This window comes from Heptranchias perlo, chromosome 12, assembly GCF_035084215.1.
Source record: "Heptranchias perlo isolate sHepPer1 chromosome 12, sHepPer1.hap1, whole genome shotgun sequence".
NCBI classification, from domain to species: domain Eukaryota; kingdom Metazoa; phylum Chordata; class Chondrichthyes; order Hexanchiformes; family Hexanchidae; genus Heptranchias; species Heptranchias perlo.
In genome coordinates, this window is record NC_090336.1 from 22,888,467 (window position 1) to 22,902,157 (window position 13,691).

The 13,691-nt window shown below is 42.9% G+C and overlaps 1 protein-coding gene across 3 annotated transcripts in view; it reads left to right on the forward strand.

Moving 5' to 3' along the window:
* incenp (inner centromere protein) overlaps positions 1-9,281 on the forward strand; it is a 39,640-nt gene extending 30,359 nt beyond the window's left edge. For all 3 annotated transcript variants that reach the window (XM_067993780.1, XM_067993778.1, XM_067993779.1), the window contains exons 15-18: positions 1,003-1,144; positions 3,276-3,482; positions 4,072-4,231; positions 6,947-9,281. In XM_067993780.1, the coding sequence (XP_067849881.1) occupies positions 1,003-1,144; positions 3,276-3,482; positions 4,072-4,231; positions 6,947-7,155 (718 nt within the window). In that variant the 3' untranslated portion in view covers positions 7,156-9,281. The remainder of the gene's footprint in view (positions 1-1,002; positions 1,145-3,275; positions 3,483-4,071; positions 4,232-6,946) is intronic.
* Positions 9,282-13,691: the final 4,410 nt, after the last annotated feature.

Here is a 13,691-nt window from a genome sequence, read left to right on the forward strand (position 1 = left end):
CCCTCAACTTCAAATTTTTCCTACCACTATACCAACGACACTTGTAACCACCAATACTTTACCCAAGTGTTATACAGCTCAAAATACTTTAGGCATAAACCCAGGTTTGGAAGGAGAGAACCTATAATTTTAGTGTTGAGTATTTACACAGATCAAGTAGATATAACATTATCATATCCACTATTGTACTGAAATCCCGGTGACAGCAGAGAGTATAAAGAACAACGCTAATGAGATGATCTTGAGTGTTTGATACTTGCAACTTGTATTTGTAATCTGGCAAAAGTGCTCCAGCTCTTAAGCTTTTTACAAGACTCCTAGAGGCTAGATGGAGAAGTTTACATATAAATCTGAATAACAGCTTCCCCCCCCCCCCCCCCCCCAACATTCAGCGCTCCGTACTTTCAATCCTGGTGGGGGGAAATATATAGATTTTAGATGGATAAACGTCTCTATTTTTGGTGGTGGTTGGTGTAACTGGAGTTAGTTGTAACCAGAAAAGTTGTCTTAAATTGGTTGTGGTAATTGGAGAGTGCCAATTGCTGAGGAATTTATGCTGCCATACCAGAAGATGAGTTGGAGTCTAAAGCATACAGTTATGCAGACTGACTGTGCCACTCATCGGTCTCCACTACTAACCATAATCCCCAGGAACGCTTCTGCTTGCCTCAGTCTCTGGAATGTTGCTAGGTAATAGGAAACCAACTCAACCTGGGCTTTGTCCCCACCCCATTTGCACTTTGCCTATTTGGTGTCTTATCAGCTCAACACTGAATACTTTTCCAATATAAACATTACAAACATGAATAAATGAAGGGCTGTATTCAAGGGTCCAATACTTGTCAACTGTTACATTAGTGAGATGTTGCCTTAATGGGTTTCTGAAATGTATAATTTCCCTCATTGCTGGAATTCCAGATTAGTAGATCCCAGTTAAATGTATTGCTCTCAAAATAGAATTGTGGAAGACCTAGAATGAATTGCAAATTTAACTTTTAACAGAGAACGTGAACGCCTTGCCAAGGAAAGAGCGCTCCAGTTACAGCGAGAGCTGGAGAGAACAGCACGGGAGGATGCTGCACTGCAAGCTCAACAAGAAAAGGAAAAGCTTCGCAAGGAAGCACGAGAAAAAGACCGAAAGCAGGTAAGGGACTCATCTTTGTGGAATTCTGGTGCCACCTGGCTTTTTTTCCCCCCCACCCCCCATAAAACAGTCTTGTGGTTGTTACGTGAGTTCAAATCCTACCATAATTTGAATTTTTTTTAAATCTGGAAAAGTGATTAGCTGTTGAATTGTCATAAAAACCCAACTGGTTCACTAACGCCCTTTAGGGAAGGAAAGCTGCTGTCCTTACCCAGTCTGGCCTACGTGACTCCAGTGCCACACCAATGTGATTGACTTAGCTGTCCTCTGAAATGGCCTAGCAAGCCACTCGGTTGTATCAAATCAGGGCAACTAGAGATGGGCAATAATTCTGGCCTTGCCAGTGACACCCATTAATGCATAGCAAATGTTCTATAATTACGTGAGTTGGGAGTTTTGCAGTAGGTGAAGTGTAAAAGGGGGTTGGGGTGAAGAAACTGTCTAGTGTTTGAAATGTCTATACTGTATCTTTCAGCAATTGAAGGTAAAATTCACCTTCAGGATGTATGGCTTTAATTGGTAATGACACTACTCCATTATTGCAATAATGGAAAAATAGGTGCCTGGTCTTAGTCTCTACTTTCAGACGGTTGCTTCTGTTTTAGAAACAACTTTCATTTATATAGCGACTTTAACAATGTAAAATGTCCCAAGGCACTTCACAGCGTTATCAAACAAAATTTAACACTCAGCCTCGTGATATTAGGACAGGTGACCAAAAGCTTGGTCGGAGGTAGGTGTTATAGAGCGTCTTAAAGGAGAGAGGCGGAAGGGAGGGAATTCTAGAGCTTAGGGCCTAGGCAGCTGAAGGCGTGGCCGCCAATCGTGGAGTGATTAAAATCAAGTTATGCGCAAGAGGCCAGAATTGGAGGAGCACTCTGATCTTGTATGGTTGGAGGTTAGAGATAGGGAGAGGCGAGGCCATGGAGGGATTTGAAAACCAGGATGAGAACTTTAGAATCAAGGCATTGCCAGACTGGGAGCCAGTGTCGGTCAGTGAGCTTGGGTGATGGGTGAACTGGACTTGATGCAAGTCAGGATACGGGCAGCAGAGTTTTGGATGAGCTCAAGTTTATAGAGGGCGGAAGATGGGAGGAGGGCATTGGAAGTCAAGTCATGTTAACAAAGACGTGGATGAGTGTTTCAGCAGTCGATGAGCTGAGGCAGGGGCGGAGACGGGCGATGTTAGAGGTGGTAGTAGCCAGTCTGTGTAATGGAGCGGATATGTGGCCAGAATGCCAAGGTTGCAAACGGTCTGGTTCAGCCTCAGACAGTGGCCATGGAGAGGGATGGACTTCGTGGCTAGGAAACAGAGTTTATGGCAGGGACCGAAGACAATGGCTTTGGTCTTCTCACTAGTTGGAGGAGATTTCTGCTCATCCAGTACTGGATGTCGGACAAGCAGTGTGACAAATCTGAGACAATTGAGGGGTCGAGAGGTGGTGGTGAAGTAGAGCTGGGTGTCGTCAGTGTACATGTGGAGCCTGATGTTCTGTTTTTCAGATGAGTTCACTGAAAGAAAGTTGGATACAGTGCTTCCCTAATTAGCTCTATGATACTATCTATTCAGTTGCTGAGCAATGCAGACCAGAAGTTCCCAGGTTCAATTGTTGGCCTGTAGTGAGTTCGCTGATCCCTTCCTCTGGAGAGGAGTAAGTGTGCTATAATTGACCTTGGTTAGGGAGTGGGAAAATCGGATTTCATTTCTCCTCCTGACTACTAACTACCAATTTCTATTGAGAACAAAATTGGGTTTGACTTTTTTTAACTTGTGTGCAAGCACCATCTCTTCCCCCACCCCTCTCCCCTCAATGTGGTTCACTAACCTGCTGATCTCACTGAAGCTCTCATGAATGTCACTTGGGTGATGTACTCACCCCAGTGAGGGATCAATGCCTTCATGATTGGAGGAGAGTTTTAAAAGGAATTGTCGAATCTAGTACCTACCTTTCCACATCACTTAGTGATCTGATCACTTGTTCCGCTTATCTACCTAGCTTGAAGCAAATAGAGCCAACCTGATGGGCTGAATCATAGGTCTTTAAGAATTGTTTGTACTCTGCAGTTGTGGCTTGACTAACACAGTAGCCCTTGAGCTTTAAGGTTAATATTTGCATATCCCTGTTTGTAGGAAGAACAGCAATTGGCAGAGCTGGAAAGGCAGCGTTTAGAAAAAGAGAAAACTAGAAAGGAGCAGGAAAGACTGCAGCATGAGCGACAAGAAAATGAGAAGAGACTTCGTGAGGATGAGGAAAGAAAATGGAAGGAAGAACAAGACAGGAAAGCTGAGAAGGAGGTCACCAGCAAAAATATACTGAATGTGACTGTGGAAGTGCATGTGAGTGTTTCTGTGATGGGTGGGAGAGGGAATGGAGACGTGTGTTGATTTCAGTTCTACTTTGCAGTTCTTCAGATTTTAACATGTTGGAGCACTAGACTGAAAAATCAATGGTCAATATTTCCTTTATTCTCCTTTTTCTCCCTCCCCACCCTTTCTAAAATGGAGAACTTGCACTTGCATGGTGCCTTTCATAACCTCTGGGCAGCCAACAAGGTTTTTGAAGTATTGTCATTGTTACAATACAGGGAAATGTGTCAGCCAGTTTGCCCACAGCAAGGTCTCTCGAGCAGTGATGAGATGAATGACCAGGTAACTTTTGTTAGTGTTTTTGGTTGAGGGATAAATGTTGGCCAGGAGAACTCCCCTGCTCTTTAAGTAGTGCTGTGGGATATGCTATGCCCACCTGAGGGCAGATGCTCCCCTGCTTTGGAATAAATGGCCCACAGAAGATCAGACTGGGAGAGTGAGGAGGCACATGACTGGTGAAGGGTATATATTCTCTCAAAAAAAACTTAATTTGGGTCTTGCTAGGAATTGTTGATCATGCAGCAATTCATGAGGTTTAACAGATTAACTTGTTTTGCAGCATTCTCCAGCCCCAGAGTCCTATACTATGACTCCCAATGGCTATTCCAAACTCAAGTTGCCTAAAATAAATCTGGACAACTATGGAATGGACCTTAACAGTGATGACTCCACAGATGATGAGGGAGCGCCACGTAAACCCATCCCTGCTTGGGCTGATGGTAAGTGACTAACTTCAGATCAATTTAAAAGAAAATCTATTTTGTATTTTGGCAATGAAATGGAAAGCTTAATGAATTGTAGTTATCAGTTCATAACCCACACTTTCAGCCATCATTATGTCTAAGGGGAAGGAGTTCTCCAGATGACATGTTGTCTAGATCATACTGTTTTTTAAACATAGTGGCCCAAAGTTTCTGCTAGGGGCTCAATTGGGAAAATGCACTGGATACTGTGCGGATTTTGCCGAGGTGAAGTTGAGCCTAAGTTTCCGCTCAAACGCATTTGTATAAACCGGAATGTAAAATCTCCCATGAATCAGTGCAATCGAGCAGCGTGATCGATCATCAGTTATTGACTGGAACATGGCCAATGGGGCCTTGATTACTGAATCAAACTAATTTTTAATCTGAAAATGTGTTCAAGTAATTGCTGCAGCTGAAGAACCAGGCCAATCACTGGTTTCAATTGATTGTTGGTCTTGTGTACCAAGGGCAAATCAATTGACTGAATTTGAACTAATTTAAACTGAATTTAAAGTAATTGTCTCATCAGTATGAGAAAGACCTGAGTGAGGTTTCAGGTGACTGCTAGTCACTACAACTGCAGGTCATTATGACTCTATTGAGCACTTGAAATGCCATAGCATACAAGGCTACGGACCAAATGCTGGAATATAGGATTAGAGTAGACAGGGCTGATGGCCGGCGCGGACACGATGGGCCGAAGGGCCTCTATCCGTGCTGTATAACTCTATTAACGACTGATTAACATGACCACGGTGCCAGAAATTCTAGGCGCAATCTGACGAACACCCCTGAATGGGCGCAATCAGCAGAAACTCTTCATGCTGACCTGGGGGCTTGGCCAATTTTGTGGGAGGGGCCTGCTTCAGGTGAATTGACTTGAACTAGCGTAAGAATTTGAACACATCCTTGAATAAGCCAGTTGGCATTCTATGAAGGCTCATTGAGGCATCCATTATTGCCTCCTTACAAGCAGCCCCAACTGCTCCATCCTGCTTTCTTGCTGATCTTCCTGCCCAGCACACCCTCTGGTGGGGGGATATTCTCACTAGCCACCTTCCCATCCCGCTCACCCCCTTCAACTCTGCCAGTGGATTACAATTACTGCCTCTCTATACATTTCCCTCCAGCAAGTGCATTCATTCCAAATGAGACCATATTTTGGATGATTTTTATTGACATGCTAGCTTTGACTGAAACTTGGTGTGCTGGTGACAACACCTTGCCCTTTACTGAAGCCTTCCCATCTGGCTATACTTTTACACCAACTGCTCTTCTAAAATCATGGTGTGGCCCTTATCACCAAGTCATACCTTGGGCTCTCTCTTGACTCCTCTGGTACTATCTCCTTTTGCGCACCCTTCTAGCTTTTTAAAAAAATCCTTGTTGGCCACTGCTACTCACTTCCCCCAAGCCCTACTGAGTTTTTCCTCCTTTCGCCTCTGCACTGAGCGACGACTCATCCTCTGTGATTTCAATCTTTACCTCTGCTTCTTTCATCTGATTTCACTGCCCTCCTCACTCCTCCCTATAAATCTCTATCCATATTCATGGCCACCTACTCAACCGTGCCATCTCCAGTGGTCCTGGTCTCGATCATTACCTACTTTCAACCCCACTTGAATGGACTTGTTTTCCCCCTGCTCAAAAAGTTACTTACAACTGCACTTTCAAACTCCCAGCTGCCTAGCTTTTGGCTCTCCACTCACCATGCAGTAGTCGATTTGCTCAACCACTCCCTCACCTCCCACCTTTTGGTGCCCCTGTCCCCAGAAAATCTTTTACTCTCTCCACTCCTGGCCATTTCACTGGTATAGCCCCTGTCTTTTCTATGTCCAGTCTAAGGGGTGCAGACTTGAGCATATATGGTGCACAACTGGCTTAGCCATTCATCACCCAGATCTGGTTGTACCACATCAAGTGCTATTAGGCTTCACTTGTTATAAATGGATAGCCATGTGGTGAAGGATAGAATACCAGAGCCTGGTCTTCAGTTTCCAATCTTTTATTCAAGAGATTCCCCTTACACACACCACACCCTAGATAAGCTCTCCTATAAAAAGGATACCAGAGTGTTCCCAATTGATACCCAGCACCTGAATACAATCATACAGTTAACACAGTCTCCTCTTCTAAAACAGCCCATTACTCCTGAATAATTCTGGAGAACAAAGATAACCCCTGGGTTTTGCCCACTACCAATTGTCTCCATTTAACCTACCCCGCCCCCTCCACCTTCACTGCCATCAAGTGCAAGGAGCCAAGTACTTCACGTGGCACAAACTTTCATGCTCTAGTAACTAAATGTAAAACATCCTACCCCCGGCCTCCTGAATCACTTCTTTTCTGGCCTCCGAAATGCACTGAACCAGTCAGTGGAAGAAAAAATGGACCAGACTAGGTGTCATGCTCAAAGCAAAAAAAAAAAATCAGATATTGGAAATCTGAAATAATAATAGAAAATGCTGGAAACAATCAGCAGGTCAGGTGGGTAAATGTTTCAGATGGGGACCATTTATCAGAGCCAAATGTGATTTTTTTTTTTCCCCCTCCCACCAGCAATGCAACTAAATTGGCTAAATTAGTTTGCATTTTCAGTCTGAGGAGTTGTGGTAACAAAGCTTTCCTGCTCCTGTGTATCACGTGTTTCAATGCTTGCAATTGTAATGGAATTTGTTTTTCTGTCATCAGGTAAAGAACTGCAGCAAGCACTCATACGTCAGTATTACCACCCACCTGACCTGGACAAATTCTTCGGTGTCATTCAACCCCCCAACCTTGAGACTATCTTCGGCAAAAGCAAACCACGTTACCTCAAACGCACCAGTTCTGCAGTGTGGCATTCGCCACCTCTATCAAACAGTGTTAAGAATGTACCTTTTAGCTTTAGGAAGTACTGAACTGTCCCCATTGTGGTATTTTTACAGTAACATTCCAAGTACTGTAAAACAGGGAACTGGCTCCTGCTCTGTCCCTTATTCGCTTTGCCACTTGATATCATGGTTTTATTATCTGACTTTGTTCTGTTCTGTGTATGTATATAGTAGTCAAAGACTTTGAACAGAAGATCGGTCAGCTGCTTCTCAGGAACCTTTTATGTATGGGTTTGCTTTGAGGTTTTTACATCTTAGTATGTAGGGATTTTTTTTTTTGTTTCATTTTTATTAGACCCCAGTATTGGGTGCCTTTCACCTTGGGCTTGGATTCAAATTCAGCACAACTGATGGGATAAAAGTCTCTTCTTTCTGATGGCTGTCTAATGAGTTTGGCAAGTCTTTATCTAGTTCCTAGTTGGTATAGGAGAGGGAAGAAATGGCCAAAAATCCCAAAAGGTGACCTAATTGTCAAGCTCTCAGGATAGCTGTTGTGGGAAATAGGAGGGGTGTGGAGGGTACTTTTCTGAAACTAGGATGCAGGCATGATGGAGTAGAGTAGTGGTAGCTTTACTGTGCATCTGGCTGTACACCTGACCTGAGAGAGCTTGATGCTGATGCCTGAAAGAACGAAGTTCCAGTCCCCAGTATGAATGCCATTCATCTTGAACACACATATTTTGAAATCGACTCCAGCATTTCCACTGGAACATAGTTTTTCTAACTAAAGAATATTTGATCTCTTGGGCTAGTGTAGTAACTTGCTATTGCTTGGCTTCATATGCTACTTTTTATGAGGTGTGTTATGCCATCACTGATATATTTTTGATGTGGAGATGCCGGTGATGGACTGGGGTTGACAAATGTAAGGAATCTTACAACACCAGAAAATTGAAAGCTTGTGATTTTCAAATAAAACAGTTGGACTATAACCAGGTGTTGTAAAATTCCTTACATTGATATATTTTTGGAAGCTTCTAGAATGGCACATTGTAAGAGGAGGCTGAGGGGAGACTTGATTGAGGTGTACAAAATTGAGTGGCCTAGATAGAGTAGACAGGAAGTACCTGTTTCTCCTAGCGGAGAGTTCAAGAACTAGAGGACATAGATTTAAACTGATTGGCGGAAGGATTAGAGGGGACATGAGGAAAAACTTTTTTACCCAGAGGGTGGTGGGTGTATGGAATTCGCTGCCTGAATTGGTGGTAGAGGCAGGGACCCTCAACTCTTTTTAAAAAGTACCTGGACTTGCACCTAAAGTGCTGTAAGCTGCAGGGCTACGGACCGGGTGCTGGAAGGTGGGATGAGAATAGGCACCTGGTTGTTCTTCGAACCGGTGCGGACACAGGGGTCGAATGGCCCCCTTCTGTGCAGTATCTTTTCTATGGTAACAAATCTGCTGTGAAACAGCCTGACATACAGACCAATAAGGTCCCGGGTTCAGTTCCTAGTCTGTGCTGACTTAGCTGATCTCAGCTCAGGTGACACTTAAGTGTTGAAAATGGTTTCAGCACCTCTGGGCCAGGGACTGGAAAATTGTCTGGAGTTCAAACTTCTGATTTGCTTTCCCTTGTGGAAAGTGCATGGGGATGTCTGAGAACAGGCTCAGGCTCAGGCTCATCTGTAATTTTTCTCTTTCCTCCCCCCAAACAGCCTGCCAACACTCAATGCTTAGACTCTCTCATGCAGGATGGTCACTTGGACAAGGTGCCTAAAAGTGCTTGTGGAATCATACCAAGCAAGAGTTGTGCCTTGAAAGGAGAGAAAATTGGCAACAAAAAGCCCTGTTTTTCAGACACTAAACTTTAGTGCTGTACTTAATTTTGCCTCGAGGATTGAACTATCTGGGTTCAGTATGACGACTTCAACTGGCATGAGTGTCTAAACTGTGTTGGTACCTCCTGTGTAGTGAGTCTATCCTAGGCTGATAAGTGATTCCTTTGCCTTGTACTCTGTTAAAAGAAGAAAACGTGTACTTTTTTTCTTTTTTAAAAAAAAACTTACCACTTCAAAACTAACATTTAGTATCTTTCAACTTTGTTCATGTTGAAGTTGATGAAACCGAACTTGTCATAGCAGTTAAAATACAATAAGTGAATTTAGTTGCATTAATAAGGTAAAATTGTAAACTAGAATAAAGTTTCTGAAACCCATTGGCCATCTGGTTTTGCTGTGAGTGTGACACTGCTACATGGAGAGGGGTTAGAGAACACAGGCATTCAGCCTAAACCAAAGGGATGCTGGAAATGGGAGACATTCCCACACTACTGATGGCCAAAGTGTGTAAAATATTCCACTTCTCAGTATTGCATCTCAACTTGAGCACATTCCATGCCACGAAAATGTAAGTATTAAATGATTTAATGTCAATTATGTGCAGTTGCATTTTGTTTCGATACTGTTATTAACTGATAAGCCCAGCCAGTGTTTCTGTATGTTTTCAGCTTCTATGTTCCTCAGCCTGTGATTTGCACACATTAAAATGAATGGGTGGAATAGTAAGTACGGAAGTAGAAAATCCTGGCCTTTACGTCTCCTGGCCCACGTTCCTTAATTAATTTGTACAGTTTATTCAACAGTGGTTTTTTTTGAAGATCTTCAAACTCACTATATGTGGTCAGTGCTTGAAGTTTGTAGATCAATTAGCTTAAACTGCTAATGATCACATTTATATTGCTTAAGGTTTCATTTTGAACTTGTTTTCATTTCCATTAACACTCAATGATATTCTTCCATTTTAAGATGTGCATGGTTTTTGTCAAGGCCACTTTCACAAATTGAATCATCACCATTCTGCCAACAGGCAGGTTACAGTGGTGCACATTCTGTCACTAATTCTTAAACACTTCCAACCAGTATGTAAATTGTTCAGAATACTCTTGACAATGATACCCAGACCAAGTGTGGCCCAGCAGCTTCCCTGAAGCTTTCACTGTCCCCTCTTTTGTGCTTCAGCACTGTCCTTCCAGTTGGAAGTGAGGTACTGATTCTGTTACGCCTTGGGTGATGGAAGGTTGCAAGAAGACAGCACTGGTTACTTTATTACGTATGACACCATGGGAGGTTTCTGACCTTTTTATTTCATATAACCGTATGAAACAAGAAGTTGAAGATGGTAATGCTACTGTATGAACTGTCTCGCAGTCACTAGCCAGGCTTTATCAGACGCACACTTCTGCATTGGATATGATTCTTTTAAAAGTACATGTGATTGAGTGCTCTTCTGCCTAGTGTAATGCTGAGCACAGACTTGATATTCAAACCTGAGCATATGGTTTCAGTTGTGGAAGAAATTGGAGTGCTACAATTCATAAGGTTTAGAATAGCCATGGAAATGGACATGGACCATTCTAAAGTAAAAATACTCAATTGCAGGAAGTCCAATTTCAGTGGGATGAGAACAGATCTGGCCCGGGTAAATTGGAATCAAAGATTGCCAGGCAAAACTATAATTGAACAGTGGCCGCCCTTTAAAGAGGAGATGGTTCGGGTACAGTCTAGGCACATTCCCACGAGGCAGAAAGGTAGGGCAATTAAAGCCAGAGCTCCCTGGATGATAAGCGATAGTGAGTAAGTTGAAATGGAAAAAAGGGGTGTATGACCGATGTCAGGTTGATGACACAAGTGAGAACCAGGCTGAATATAGAAAGTTCAGAGGGGAAGTGAAAAAGGAAATAAGAGATGCAAAGAGTGAGTATGAGAATAGACTGGCAGTCAACATAGAAGAGAATCCAAAAGTCTTCTACAGGTAGAAAGAGAAGGGCTGGGGCTGATTAAGGACCAAAAAGGAGATCTACTCATGGAGGCAGAGGGCATAGCCGAGTCACTAAATGAGTACTTTGCATCTGTCTTTATCATGGAAGAAGATGCTGCCAGAGTCTCGGTAAAGAAAGATGTAATTGAGATAGTGGATGGGCTAAAAATTGATAGAGGTATAGAAAGGCTAGCTGTACTTAAAGTAGATAAATCACCCGGTCCAGATGGGATGCATCCTAGGTTGTTGAGGGAAGTAAGGGTGAAATTGCAGAGGTACTGGCCATGATCTTCCAAACGTTATTGGATACGGGGTGGTGCCAGCGGACTGGAGAATTGCAAATGTTACACCCTTTTTTGAACAAGGGTGCAAGGATAAACCCAGCAACTATGGGCCAGACAGTTTAACCTTGGTGGTGGGGAAACTTTAGCAGACATTTGGAAGAGTGTAGATTGATTTAGGGAAAGCCAGCACGGATTTATTAAAGGCAAATCGTGTTTAACCAACTTGATAGTTTTTTGATGAGGTGACAGAGAGGGTAGTTGAGGACAATGCAGTTGATGTGGTGTATGTGGACTTTCAAAAGTGTTTGATAAAGTGCTGCATAATAGGCTTGTCATCAAGATTGAAGCCCATGGATACAGAATTGGCTAAGTAACAGGAAACAGTAGTAGTGAATGGTTGGTTGTTTTTTGGATTGGAGGGAGGTGTAGAGTGGTGATCCCCAGGGGTTGGTACTAGGACCACTGCTTTTCTTGATATATTAATGACTGGGGTGAACAGGGCACAATTTCCAAATTTGTGGGTGACACAAAACTTGGAAGTGTAGTGAACAGTGAGAAGGATAGTGATAGACTTCAAGAAGATAGAGACAGGCTGGTGGCATGGGCGGACACATGGTAGATGAAATTTAACGCAGAAAAATGCGAGCTGATACATTTAGGTAGGAAGAATGAGAGGCAATATAAACTAAAGGGCACAATTCTAAAAGGCATACAGGAACATAGACCTGGGGGTCTTTATACACAAATGTACATAAGCCCAGGCAGGGCAAGTTGAGAAAGTTGTTTATAAAGCCCAGGATCCCATATGCTTTTTTAAATAGAGGCATGGAGTACAAAGGCAAGGAAGTCATGATGAACCTTTATAAAACACTGATTCAGCTGTAGCTGGAGTATTGTGTCCAGTTCTGGGCACTGCACTTTAGGAAAGATGTGAAGGCCATAGAGAGGGTGCAGAAAAGATTTACTAGAATGTTTCCAGGGATGAGGGACTTTAGTTACGTGGATAGACTGGAGCAGCTTGGGTTCTCCTTGGAACAGAAAGATTGAGAGAAGATTTGATAGAGGTATTTAAAATCATGAAGGGTCTAGATAGAGAGAAACTGTTCCCATTGGTAGAAGGGTCAAGAACCAGAGGACATAGATTTACAGCGATTGGCAAAAGAACCAAAGGTGACATGAAGAAAAACTTTTTTACACAGTGAGTGGTTAGGATCTGGAATGCACTGCCAGAGTGGGTGGTTGAGGCAGATTCAATCATGGCTTTCAAAAGGGAACTGGATAAGTACGTGAAAGGAAAACATTTGCAGGGATAGGGCGGGGGAATCGGACTAGCTGGATTGCTCCTGCATAGAGCTGGCACGGACTCGCTGGGCCGGCTGGCCTCCTTCCATGCTGTAACCTTTCTTTGATTCTAATTGGCTCCTGTGCCCTTATGTTTGGGGGGGGGGGGGGACTGCAGCTGATTGCTGTCTCATGACAGGCTGGAAAATGTGAAAATATGATCATGCTCTAGGTGGTAGAACCACTTGCCAATGTATTGTTTTAACTATATGGTCAGGACTACTCCTGTGAACCATATACCAGCAAAAGCCTCCAGAGAACTTATCACTAATTCCACCTTATAACCTTCTCCAATTTCACTCCTGTGTAACCCCACCTGTGAAGCATTTTGCTATGTTAAAGATGCTTTATCAATGTAAGTTGTTGCATCATGGGAGAATGGGTGGAAAAAAGACAAACAAGTAATGAGGTTCAGTGGAAAGCAAACTACCTTCTTTATTTGGCTTTATATCTGCATTGAAGTGCTTGTTACTAATGTTTTTCTTAAATTGCAGCATGTTCTCATGTATTGTTATAGACAGTTGACTTATCTGGGCTCCCTCTCAAGCAGTGCAGCCTATTGTCCAACAACTTTACAGCATAGTAAGAAATTGAGATTCAAACCCAATATCAGCATTTTGAAGAACTCATTATAGTGCTGTAGATTCATTGGTAGGAATCTGCACATGCAGGATCCTCTCATTCATTTTTTTTTTCGTGTTCCAAGATCTTTGACTTTTCTTCCTAGGTACCTGGTGCTGCTTACTCCTACAATTCCACAACAGGTGCCAGTAGTGTGCCAATACATTCTCAATGTGTAAACTGAGACAGTAGCTGTGGATAGTTGATACAATTTGGCTGTAGAGGATATCGTGCCCAAGTCTCATCCTATGCATTACAATCAAGATCAAGAAACCTGAGCTGCTTTGTCTTTTTCCTAGTCCAGGGCTGCTGGAGCAATCCAGCCCTCCTACTGCTGCATTTCCTGTAATCGACTAACTCGGCAAAGATTGGGTTAATTAAATATGGTTACTTTCTGGCCTTTACTATTTAGCACACCATTGATTACATTTGCACATCAGTAATTTTACTATTTAAGGGAATGTTTCATAACACATATCCTGAAATTCCAGATACATTGTGGGCTGTCCTGAAGTTAAATGTTCCATGTGTTGATTTACTATACCTCCTGACTCCAGGTTAAT